The 11323-nt window shown below is 50.9% G+C and overlaps 5 protein-coding genes and 2 non-coding genes across 7 annotated transcripts; 4 read left to right on the top strand and 3 right to left on the bottom strand.

Moving 5' to 3' along the window:
- Positions 1–511: 511 nt before the first annotated feature.
- ASPBRDRAFT_56127 (uncharacterized protein) lies at positions 512–1100 on the top strand (the record flags this gene model as incomplete). The annotated part of the gene is made up of 2 exons (XM_067627498.1): positions 512–804; positions 863–1100. The coding sequence occupies 2 exons, from the start codon at positions 512–514 to the stop codon at positions 1098–1100; spliced, it is 531 nt and encodes a 176-aa protein (XP_067477559.1).
- A 1297-nt stretch (positions 1101–2397) lies between these two features.
- Positions 2398–3034, bottom strand: ASPBRDRAFT_44481 (uncharacterized protein). Its single transcript, XM_067625205.1, has 2 exons — positions 2829–3034; positions 2398–2763 (listed from the first exon to the last, which is right to left on the bottom strand). Exon 2 carries the CDS (start codon positions 2724–2726, stop codon positions 2433–2435), a length of 294 nt encoding a protein of 97 aa, XP_067477558.1. The 5' UTR covers positions 2727–2763; positions 2829–3034; the 3' UTR covers positions 2398–2432.
- On the bottom strand, positions 2954–4898 carry ASPBRDRAFT_44480 (hydantoinase/dihydropyrimidinase family protein). The gene is made up of 2 exons (XM_067625204.1): positions 3793–4898; positions 2954–3749 (listed from the first exon to the last, which is right to left on the bottom strand). Exons 1-2 carry the CDS (start codon positions 4890–4892, stop codon positions 3233–3235), a joined length of 1617 nt encoding a protein of 538 aa, XP_067477557.1. The 5' UTR covers positions 4893–4898; the 3' UTR covers positions 2954–3232.
- A 175-nt stretch (positions 4899–5073) lies between these two features.
- On the top strand, positions 5074–7153 carry ASPBRDRAFT_44479 (uncharacterized protein). The gene has a single exon (XM_067625203.1). The coding sequence runs from the start codon at positions 5136–5138 to the stop codon at positions 6960–6962; it is 1827 nt and encodes a 608-aa protein (XP_067477556.1). The 5' UTR covers positions 5074–5135; the 3' UTR covers positions 6963–7153.
- Positions 7154–8066: 913 nt separating this feature from the next.
- Positions 8067–8147, top strand: ASPBRDRAFT_t185. Its single transcript has one exon. It is a non-coding gene; the product is annotated as a tRNA-Ser (tRNA).
- An 849-nt stretch (positions 8148–8996) lies between these two features.
- Positions 8997–9077, top strand: ASPBRDRAFT_t186. Its single transcript has one exon. It is a non-coding gene; the product is annotated as a tRNA-Ser (tRNA).
- A 290-nt stretch (positions 9078–9367) lies between these two features.
- Positions 9368–11097, bottom strand: ASPBRDRAFT_128968 (nucleobase cation symporter-1 family protein; the record flags this gene model as incomplete). Its single annotated transcript, XM_067618103.1, has 5 exons — positions 9368–9779; positions 9830–10607; positions 10655–10740; positions 10786–10885; positions 10929–11097. The coding sequence occupies 5 exons, from the start codon at positions 11095–11097 to the stop codon at positions 9368–9370; spliced, it is 1545 nt and encodes a 514-aa protein (XP_067477555.1).
- Between the last annotated feature and the right edge of the window lie 226 nt (positions 11098–11323).

The raw sequence follows: 11323 nt of genomic DNA, 5'->3' as shown, positions 1-11323 counted from the left end.
GTATATTCCTAGTGCTCATCAAGGCAGCTATAGATCAACGCAATACCAGAAGGTTGATATAGCATCAGGATGACATACTATTAGAGAACAATATCGTCAGTGTACACAATAGGTGGATATAGATCATCTTGCAAATTGCGCTAGGTATGCATGAAGTATCCACCTAGCTTGGTGATGGCTTCACGGATTACTATTTTGGGAAGTGATCGGGCGGCATCACGAACCCTACAAGATCAGACCCACACAATAGTTCATCGGATTCATTGCAGATGAACAGATGTTCGAGATCATGATGATATCAAGTTAGTCGACGATCAAACTACATTGCAGATGAACGCCTGTTCATGATCATGATGATATCAAGCTAGCCGACGATCAGAATCCCTCTGGAACGCATATAAACCATGTCTTGATCGATCCTCAACAACCATAACTCACCAGACAACAACACTTTCACAAACAGTCTACTTCTACATCACATATTATCTATCTACTTGTAAATTCAGTCAAAATGGGCCGCTGCTACCGCACTCACCACCCTAAATTCGCCCCCGGGAATTACGTCAACCTTCGCAGTTGCCGCCGCAGCCTCCCCTTCCAGCGCGACGAGACGGGCACCATCACCAGCTACGACCAGCTTTTGAGTAACACGCAAAAGAACGTCGAGCACTACGATTCCTCAGGCGCACTATACGCATACGCCACGGACGCACTACAGGGAGACCGGTTCCTCGTCGAGCAGGGTGACAATGGATACCGGTTCAAGGAGACTGAGACGGGCAAGTACTTGGCACTAAAGGGACAGTATGTAGTACCTGTATTCTTGCTTTAAGATGACACAAGCTGACTCCGGTATTGATAGTTGGATTGGACTTGATGATGAAGGAACGGATCTCTATTTCCAGGAGTGGTCCTTAGACGAAGGGCGGTATGACATCACGCCGCGAGGGGATAATGTCTATCCGGATGATGGACCGGGATATCATATGTGGTTTGAGGGGGCGCCGGATGCGGTGTTTCGGAATGATAACGAGGATCTGAATGTCAAGGGAGAGGGGCAGCATGCTATCTTTTGGATCGATACGGTGCCGGGGATGTAAGCGGCTTTCCCTTGCAGATGACAAATGCTTGTTAGATAGAGTATACGAGATATATGAGATATAACTACAATTTTAGCAGATATATAAAGTACTTTATTGTATATGATGAGGAGTGCTCGTATGGAACGTGGATATTCTGCATCAGAAAGAGAGACTTGTGGGATATAGACTGCTGACAGTCATATGGCGCTAAACTTATAAATACATAGTCGGTTAATTCTTGCAACTGCATTGAAATTAGATCCATATCAGACACGGAGAGAGTTGTCGTGGAATGAAACAATTGGGAGTCTGTAATACATACATCATTGTATTTAGGCGTATTGTGTAGCGTTAAAGCATTATATATGCAGGTCATCGACGTAGCAAAACTCCAAATTCTTCTCTAGAGTTCGGAATGACCTCGTATAGAGTCCTTATGGTATGGAAGTCGGATACGGGGATATATTTCATCGATGCTGGTTCAATCTAAAACCTTATACTACGCATAATCCTCTCACCAAACAGCTTCTGAAAGAAGTGGGTGACCATTAACAACATGGGTATCAGTGAAAAGTTGGGTCAGACTGTTGAGCAAACTAAGTTTGTAGGCAGATATATATCCACTAAACAAAGTACTACTACGGGTAACTTAGCGAAGTGAGGAGGTATATACAGATCATTTGTTCCACCGTAGCTGGCAGCAAATCATCTCAACTTACATAAATCAACATGCACCTGCATAACCAGCCTCACATGCAATTACACCAGCCACGAAGATGGCGTAGGCAACAGCGTTCTTTGCAGTGCCGAGGAGAGTACAAGACCCTGGGGGAATGGTGATGGTGCGGGGGGATGGTGTGATTGGACAACGGGGGACAGCTTGGGTGGGTCCCGCCAGCCTTAAGGGGCGCTTCCTGGCCTTGGCGCACCGAAGAGGCACAGCGTTGGGGAGAGCGCAATTTCATGATGGAAGCGTGGCCAGTCAACGTCTCCCCAGCATCCCTGCCGGAACTCTTGGCGGCTTGGCTCGGTTCTCCTGAATCAGCGAGAATGAGATTATGAGAGACTGACTGGTGATCCACTTTTCCGCCCGACGGGGGCAGGGTGCGCTTGGCGGTGCCATCACGGCCACGCAGCAGTGACTTTGTTGTTTTTATGGTTGTGATTGTGGTAGGTTGCGGAAGCGCCCGCCCGAAGTGGCAGCCATGGTTTGTTGTGTAACTGTGTTACACTTCTATTGATTCAATATGTATCTATTCTTAGCGCCAATGTACTCATCTCCCCCCCAAGCCAATACTTTGCGCTCGGCACGGGGATCTTCCATGCTCCTTCTCCATGGCTGATTCACTTTCATCTGACCCCAGACCCAATCGCAACTGCGCCGGTGGATCGCATCCCAGCAAATTTTGCAGGGCCAAGATCCGCCAGCTCGACTGGTGTCTGTCCGTCCGCAGGGCTGACTGAATTGGGCCAGCAATGCGTCTGCCTGCCCTGGTGCCCTGAGCGGGTTCCGTGGATTCCGGCTATATAACTCCTGAGCTCCCCCAGCTGGTCCACTGGCCACCTTTCTGTGACCCCATACAATTCCTTCTTCCATCCGGACTCTAGAAGAAGAAACACAAGCAGAGTCAGAGCCAGAGCCATGTCCTACCAGCAACAACCACCTCCCCAGGGATAGTACGTTGTCCTAGAAGACCATGAAGTATACCGTCTGAGCTCTAACACTAACACTCTGTTGCTAGTTACCCTCCTCCTGGTGGCCAGTACCCTCCTCCCCAGCCCATGCAATATGCGCCTCCTCAACAAGAACCCTCCAAAGACCGTGGTTGCCTGACCACCTGTCTCATCACAATGTGCTGTTGCTTCCTCTGCGAGGAATGGTGCGAGTGCTGCGTCGAAGCCGCCGAATGTTGTTGTTGTGGTTGTTAGTATCGTGATGATGGTTTTTTTTTTCTTTTGAATTTACTATACCTTTCTTATGTGCAAGGCGCTGTGATTGGGATTATACCTGGATCGACCGCTACTCGGATGAATTGCATTTATTATACTACTGTCTATACTATCCTGATCGCTATCATGCCAATCGATCATTTGTCACCGTGAACCATGACCATGTTTTTCTCATGTCCTCTGTCTATTATTATGACTAACTACAAATACGGATTAAACTCATTGACAAACACATTACGCGGCTTGCTCAATGAGCTCGGCCCCCTCTTCAGGAACGCTCCGTCTCCTTTGCTGCCAACCACGCCCCCTGCGTCGCGGTTCCAGACGGTCTGTCCGCGGAGGATGGTGTATCGCGGCCAGTTGGTGAACTCCATGCCCTCGAATGGCGTATAATCAATGTCGTGGTGCAGCATGTCATTGGACAGCTGAAATGGTGACATGACCGACGTGCCGTGGGAGGCGGCTTGCTCGGGCGTGGGATACCAGATCGTGAGATCCGCGTCGAAGCCGGGCTGGATCGTCCCCTTGGTGCTCCCTAGTCCGTACAGCTTGGCCGGGTTGGAGCTCGTCAGTTCGACAAACTTCTGGATGGATATGCGACCGGTGAGCACACCGCCGCAGAACATCGTGGGCAGTCGGGTTTCTAGCCCGGGCAGTCCATTGGGGATCTGGGTGAAGCTGAATGTGCCCTTCTTCTTGCCGAGGGGGTGGTCAAACCTATCTGGTCAGCAGGGATCAGAATCATTGCCAATGTACTCACTTGGACGGTGCGTGGTCGCTGGAGACCGTGGTGAAAGTCGAGTTAGCCAGACCCGCCCACATCGCCTCCAGGTCCATCGGATCCTCGCGCAACGCTGGCGAACACACGCATTTGGCTCCTTCGAACCCGTCCCCTTTTAGTCGCTCACTCGTGAAGAAGAGATAGTGAGGACAAGTTTCCGCATGAACTGGCAGCAGTCGCGTCTGTGCCGCCCGCACATGCGCCGCAGCCAGCTTGGACGACATGTGGACAATCAGGATGGGAACATCGGCCAGCTCAGACAGAGAAATGACACGATATGTCGCCTCGTCCTCTGCAATATTCGGACGCGCCAGAGCATGACCGTATGGCTCGGTACGGCGGCGCGCCTCCAGCTTTTGCGTCATCCACTGGATCATCTCGTGATTCTCAGCGTGCACCATCGTTGTCATGCCCAGCCGGCGGGTGGACTCCATGACATCCAGGATCTCGCCATCCCCCAGCCGCATCGGCTGATAGGTCATGTACAGCTTGACGGAGCTGATGCCATCGCTGACTAAAGCCGGTAGCTCCTCATCGAGGATGCTCGGGGTAGGATTGGTCAGGATGAGATGGAAGCCGTAGTCGCAATAAGCCTGGCCGTTGGCCCGTCGATGATACTCTTCAACTACGGGGAACAGACTCTCGTCGGTCCGTTTCTGACTGGCAAATGCCAGAACCGTCGTCGTCCCTCCCGCGATCGCCGAGCGAGTCCCCGACTCCCAGGTATCGCCGGTCGGGGAGTTGTCCTGCTGCAGATGCACGTGGCTGTCGACACCACCTGGAGTCACGTAGGCGCCCTCTGCATCGAGTGTTGCTGCGTTCGGGAAAAGTGCCGGGAGATTCTGCCCGAGGAGGACGATCTTGCCGTCGGAGATGGCGATATCTTGGTTGGGGACTACATCGGAGGCCGTAGCCTGCTGCTGTGAGATGTCTGTATGATATGATAGGGGTAGAATGGCACATACCACTGTAGCGTTGATGATAATCAAGTCGATTGGTGCTGTAGCTTTCATTGCGACTGTGTTGTATTGTTCTAGTTCATCATCATAGAGAAACTCAGATGAATAAATCACTATCATGATCGCCTTGACCCTAATAAGCACCTTCGGACCGGCCGACGATAAGATCGCCTGACAGATAGCGATAGGGTCTACCCCGACCTGCCTAATCGGGGAAGCTCGACACCTTTGCGCGGAAATATATCCGGATAAACCAGAAGTATATCTCCAAGTACTATTTACCATCTACCGAGGATACACCATCCCCATTGAAGTTACCCCTCAACACCTCCCACCTCACTACACTACACTACACTACACAACATGCCTCGCACCGTCCGCCTCGCCGCCGCCCAAATGGGCACGACCAACAAATGGGACTCGCGCGAAGAAACCCTAACCCGAATGACCACCCTGCTGAAAGACGCCGCCTCCCAGGGAGCCAAACTCGTCCTCTTCCCCGAAATCGCCTTCACTACATTCTTCCCGCGGTACCTCATCCTCGACGAAGTCGAACTCGAGAACTGGTTCGAGCACGGCGACATCCTCACCGCGCCGCGCACAAAACCGCTCTTCGACACGGCACGCGAATTATCCGTGGACATTATCGTCGGGTTCGCGGAAGCGACTGAGACGGGGGACCACTATAACAGCTGCGTGTACTATCACGCCGCGACGGGGTCAATCCTGTCCAAATATCGCAAGATCCATCTCCCCGGGGACGTGGAACCACTTCCCGATCCGAAGGCCGTAAATCAGCTCGAGAAGCGGTACTTCAAGCCTGGGGATTTAGGGTTTCAGGCGTTCCGCGTACCGGGCCTTCTCTCCCCACTATCACAACATGGACCGGAAGTGACCGATCCGATATTAGGCATGATGATCTGCAACGACCGCCGCTGGGCCGAATCCTGGCGCGAATACGGCCTGCAAGGCGTGGAGATCGTCGCCTGCGGATATAACACGAATGGCTTCGCGCCGCAGTTCTGGGGCCAGTCGGCGGATATGACTCCGCAGGAAGCGGAGGAGCTGTCCCTCTTTCATCATAAGCTGGTCATGCAGTGTCATAGTTATACGAATGCGTGTTTTAGCGTGAGTGCGGCGAGATGTGGGCTCGATGATGGGGAGTATCCGCTTATCGCGGGCTCGGGGATTGTGGATCCCGAGGGAAGGATTATTGCGGAGTCGAAGACAACGGGGGATGAGGTGATTGTTGCGGATTGTGATTTGGGACTGTGTCGCGCGGGCAAGACTCGTACGTTTGATTTTGCGAGACATCGTAGGGTGGAGCATTATGGGAGGATTACGGGGCAGACGGGGGTGATTGAGCCCCCACTGTCTACTACCGGAGGTATAACCGTCCCCGTGGGACGGATACAACCAAGGGATGGAGGGAAGAAGATGAGGATACTACTGATTAACCCTAACTCCACCCAATCCATGACAGATACCTGCATCGCCATGGTCTCCCCTACCCTCCCACCAGACGTCGAACTCGTCCCCTTCACATCCCCCATCCCCGCTCCCTCGGCTATCGAGGGCTCTCTCGACGCCGTCCTCTCCGCCGCCGCAGCAGTGAGGGCTCTCCTTCCCACAGCAGACCAATACGATGCTTTTCTCGTCGCCTGCTTCAGCGACCACCCACTCGTGTATGCCCTGCGGGAAGAACTCTCCGCTCCGGTGGTGGGGATCATGGAGGCTGGGTTACTGGCTGCTCGAACGATCGGGGGTAGGTTCGGGGTGGTGGTTACGTCGCAGAGGTCGAAGGTGATTCATGCGGACGCGGTGAGGAAGTTTGGATTAGGTGGGTTTTGTGCCGGAGTAGAGGCTTGTGGGATGGGGGTGTTGGAGTTGGATGATACTAAGAGTGGCGAAGGGAAGGATGCGGTTGGGGCGATGTGTGCGGCTGCGAGGAGACTGGTGGATTCTGCGGATGCGGATGTGATTGTTCTGGGCTGTGCGGGAATGATGAGGTTGAAGGGGGCTGTCGAGGAAGCTGTCGGAGGGGATGGTGATGTGCAGGTTGTGGATGGTGTGGTGGCTGGGGTGCAGCATCTTGTTGGGTTGGTGAGGATGGGCGTGAAGACGGCGAAGAAGGGGGCGTATGCGAGTTCGAAGGCGGCGAGGGTGGCCAGGGGGCAGGAGTATCTTTGATGGTAGTATTGGTATTATGTAGGAAGAGCTCTTCTGAAAGGATATTCTCTCAGTCTGATAGTCTATCTCATGGATGATTCTCCACCTCCTTAGTACTAACCTCAACCCCCCCCCAGATACCTCGGATACCTCCCTCGTCCTCGTCTACTGCCACTAGCCATATCTTGCACAGCACCCAATACCACCCCTCCTGACACGAGAGAACTCACTAGCCAACTCAGCGAGTAGTACAGATACACTGCTTCCGATGGGCACGCCACTCTGTCCACATGCATTTTGCCAAACCAAGCAGATTCGGTGTGATCCCACAGATGAACGCTATAAACGCGCGCAGCTTGAATCCCCGCATTGAAAAAGTGCGTTCCCCGGGGGCTCGTAGAGTGAGTGAACACACAGATGTTGTCTCCGCATGATCCAGTAGTCAGTCCACTATGATAATGCCTGCTAAAGACCCGAGAAAGAGAGAATAGCCGCCCTGAAAACGAGGAGAAAGATGCGGCGCTGGGAATCTAAGTTAGACTTCAGGAACTAATCCAATGTTATGAATAACTTATCTCGGTGGGGGGAGGTGCGTGCAAGTTTAAATAATCAGCAGATGTTTCTGGTGAGCCAAAGATAACTGGATTATAGGATAGGGGTCACATGTGAAGAAGGCACCGTGTAGGTTTGTGTGAGACGTTATGAGCACCACACTCAAGTGCTCCCCTGCTTACATCTGGATGTTTTGGACCACAATACTAGCCCAAGCTGAATGAATAGTATAAATTAGTGTTAAAACACCATCTTACCAAGTGGGCCAGAGAGACATATATCACTGGCTAGTACTCAAGCTGACGGAGCAACATACTATGTCTCAACATTACTGTAGTCACCTACCGCGATCCAGAACACGTATGCAACCCAGACATTTAATATATTATAGATGGCATAAACATTCCATATGTGTCATTTGTCAAATGAAAAAGTAATACAACAGATTGTAGTTAAAACTCTTGATCCAGGGATGTTGTTTCGAGATCCGTGCTCTGTTCCTGATTATAGAACACATCACTCCGTAGCTACTATATATATATATAATAAATTGTCCAATTTCCCAAGCGTTCAGTCAGTGTGGCCGAGTGGTTAAGGCGTCAGACTCGAAATCTGATACGTTCGCGTGCACAGGTTCGAATCCTGTCGCTGACGATGTACAATCAATTTCTTTTTTTAGCTCCGTTATTTTTTACTTTCTATTATCACCAACATTATCACGGAAATATATATTATGAGTCATTGACATGACCTGTCATACTATAATATTTTGATGATAATGTATAGTAAATGGGACAAGCACTGTGAGACCTTCGCCTCCCATGCCTCTCACGTGACCTAATCCGCTCTGATAACCACGACCGGCATCAGCCGGTAAACATCCACAGGATAGGAAGCTACCGATAGTCAGTAGAAAGAAGCTGAGGAGGTATAAGGAAAGTACCAGAATACTAAAGGAAATCGGTAACTAAGTAGAAAGCATATAAAGAAGGAGGAAGGTGTGAGAGTCTGGTCTCACATTCACCTAGCAAGCTTATAAGTGATGCGCGTTCTGAGTCATTGACTCAGAATTCTAGTCTTTTACCGGATAGGCGAGCGGTGTCGCGCCCGGAGAATTCACTGCCTAAAGCGCACTAGGTTGGATTCTGACAGAAGGCACTTACTAGATACCTGAGCAGCCGCTCAGATAATATATAAAGCTGCTGGAATCTGGTGCTGTAGTTAGTCTTTTCTTTTTTTACCAGATTTCAAAAGTTCTTCAAAGTGAATGCACAGACTTCCTGTTGATTATGTCATTGTAGTTTCCAGGCTCTCACACGCACAACACTGCACGTGATGTATAAGTCTACTAAAGTTTATACGATGCTTGTACATCACGTGCCAGTATATAGATTATCTATATGCGGTCACATGGTGCATAGGGTATCTTGTATTCAGCAACGTCAATAGCTTTGCTGATAACTATTTATACACATAGCTGTGCTACTGTTACAACTCTTATTAGTCAGTGTGGCCGAGTGGTTAAGGCGTCAGACTCGAAATCTGATACGTTCGCGTGCACAGGTTCGAATCCTGTCGCTGACGATGTACTATGTAATTTTTTTGGCTCTGTTATCTCTTTATCAGTTCATATCTCTTTTTTATTTGATAGTATCACCTGCTTTCACGTCACTGGGTCAAAGGAGACGCCCTGAAGCGATCCGGATATATCAATACCTCAAAGAATGATACATATGGCGGGTTGTCTTTCAGGCTTCGATAGATACATGGGTAGTTCAAGAGGGTCTAGAATTCGCAATTTCAATGTAGTATTGTGTGGGAGCTGAACTGGTAGCGGTGTTGGAATGATAATCTATCTAGTGTAATTCTGTCTGTTATGAAGAATTCTTGACTTCCTTGGTAGTAACCTCGACACTCTCCCAGATACCGCCCTCGTCCTTATCTATTGCAACTGGCCATATCTTGCACAGTACCCAATATACCCCTCCTGACATGAGAATACTTACTAGCCAACTCAGCGAATATAGATACACTGCTCCGGTCGGCACGCCACTCTGCCCACATGCGTTTGCCAATCCAGGCAGATTTGGTATGATGCCACAGATGAACGCGATGAATGCGCGGAGGTTGAATCCCCGCGTGAAAAAGTGCGTTCCTCGAGAGTCGTAGAGTGAGTGAACACGCAGCTGTTGTCTCCGGATGATCCAGTAGTCCACTATGATAATACCTGCTAAAGACCCAAGAAAGAGAGAATAGCCGCCTAGGAACGAGGAGAAGGATGCGGCGCTGGGAGTAAAGGTTAGCCTTTGCAATCCTTCTTGTGAATGAAGCCATACTCATTTTGGATGTACCATGGGCAGCTAAGAATACTGAGCACCGCGCACACATAGGCACCCCTTCTGGCGTTGATGTACCGCGGAAACCAGAGAGATAGATCGTTTGAGAAAGAAACACTATTTGCAGACAGATTAGTCCCCACAGCCGCCAGTGACCAGCAGAGCGCGGCGAAGAATTGCGCGGCACGGTTATTCCATAATGCAGCCACTTGAAGCGGGTTCCAGGTCTGTACACCGTAAATGACATCGCTAGCGGAGGTTACTGTTGCACCGAGAACACCGCAAAGGGAGACCAAGACGATCAGACCCAATGCTTGTGTCCAGATAATCTGCCGTGGAGTGTGTGCGTAGCGCGTAAAGTCGGGCATATTCAAAGCCAGAGTGGCTTTTGGCCCGATGGCACTGGTCACGCATTGGAGGAAGACTACTGCCACAGGTGTCCCGTCGGTGATTTGGCTGGGTTTGGAGAAGACCGGACCGAAGCCGTGGGCGGTGGCGACGGCCCAGATGAACAGAGTGAGACCGAAGATGGGCATGATCACCATCTTCACTAAGAAGAGGTAGCGAAGCTGGGGAATGTTTAGGTATAGAAGCGGAAGCTGGACGATGATCGCCAAAAAGAAGCAGAGCAGTTGAGCGGATGTTATAGGCCCTGAATTCGGGAGGTGATTGGGAAGGTGCTGAAACGAAGGCCAGATGGCGCTTATCATCGACGAGATGCATTCGCCGGTTTGGTAGGTCTGAGTGCCGAACCAGATTATGGCGACGAGGCCGCGGACTGATTATGGTCAGACGGACTTGGTCAAGGGGGTTAGGATGGCTTACCGAGGACGGCAAAGTAACTCCCTCGCATGCCGTAGCTGGCACGGGTGAGGATAGGAAAGTTGATGCCATATATCGAACCCACGTATCTGTTTCGGTTAGATGGTTCTCTCTGTGATCATCTGGAGACCAACCCGTCGAGCACAACTGGTATGTAAACAAGCATGTGGCCGATGACCACTGCCGCGATTGCCAGACCTGCGTTTAATCCTTTCGACACCGACGTGGACGTGACTGGCCATTTAGCCGAATTCATTCCTGCGCAGAGGGAACCTACCCTGGTACATGCTAATCGAGAATGCTTCCGAAATCCAAAACCCAGTCAAACTGACCCAGCCCCAAGTCCGCCGTGGAGAGTTCCGAGGAATAGGATCCAGGTCTGCATTAGAGTCGACACCCGAGACCACGTCTCCATGTTTGACTTGTAGACGCTGCTTCAGACCCATTGTGCGCTGTGAATGCACCATTGCAAATTCCGGCAGGAGGCCGTTATTTGAAGCTGCTCCCCATTCTTGGTGCTGATAAGAGTCGGATCGGCCGATGATAAGTTGAAGCGTGCGACGAGTCAGGAAGCGGCGTGGCTGCCATTGGTAGGCGCTGGTTGCAGCTACCGGTTATCGCGAGGTAATCTGGCAATGATATCAACTGCCGGTCGCACTGCCAACCACTGCG

The sequence above is a fragment of the Aspergillus brasiliensis genome (assembly GCF_001889945.1).
Source record: "Aspergillus brasiliensis CBS 101740 unplaced genomic scaffold ASPBRscaffold_8, whole genome shotgun sequence".
NCBI classification, from domain to species: Eukaryota; Fungi; Ascomycota; class Eurotiomycetes; order Eurotiales; family Aspergillaceae; genus Aspergillus; species Aspergillus brasiliensis.
Note: the sequence above shows the minus strand (reverse complement) of the source record. Positions and strands in the feature narration are given on the sequence as shown.

Bases quoted from the DNA above. Each gene is read 5' to 3' on its own strand.
- ASPBRDRAFT_44481 (XM_067625205.1), bottom strand. From the start codon at position 2,726: ATGGCTCTGGCTCTGACTCTGCTTGTGTTTCTTCTTCTAGAGTCCGGA.
- ASPBRDRAFT_44480 (XM_067625204.1), bottom strand. From the start codon at position 4,892: ATGATAGTGATTTATTCATCTGAGTTTCTCTATGATGATGAACTAGAA. The intron at 3,750-3,792 runs GTGAGTACATTG...CTGACCAGATAG, and splicing joins AGCGACCACGCACCGTCCAA to GTTTGACCACCCCCTCGGCA.
- ASPBRDRAFT_44479 (XM_067625203.1), top strand. From the start codon at position 5,136: ATGCCTCGCACCGTCCGCCTCGCCGCCGCCCAAATGGGCACGACCAAC.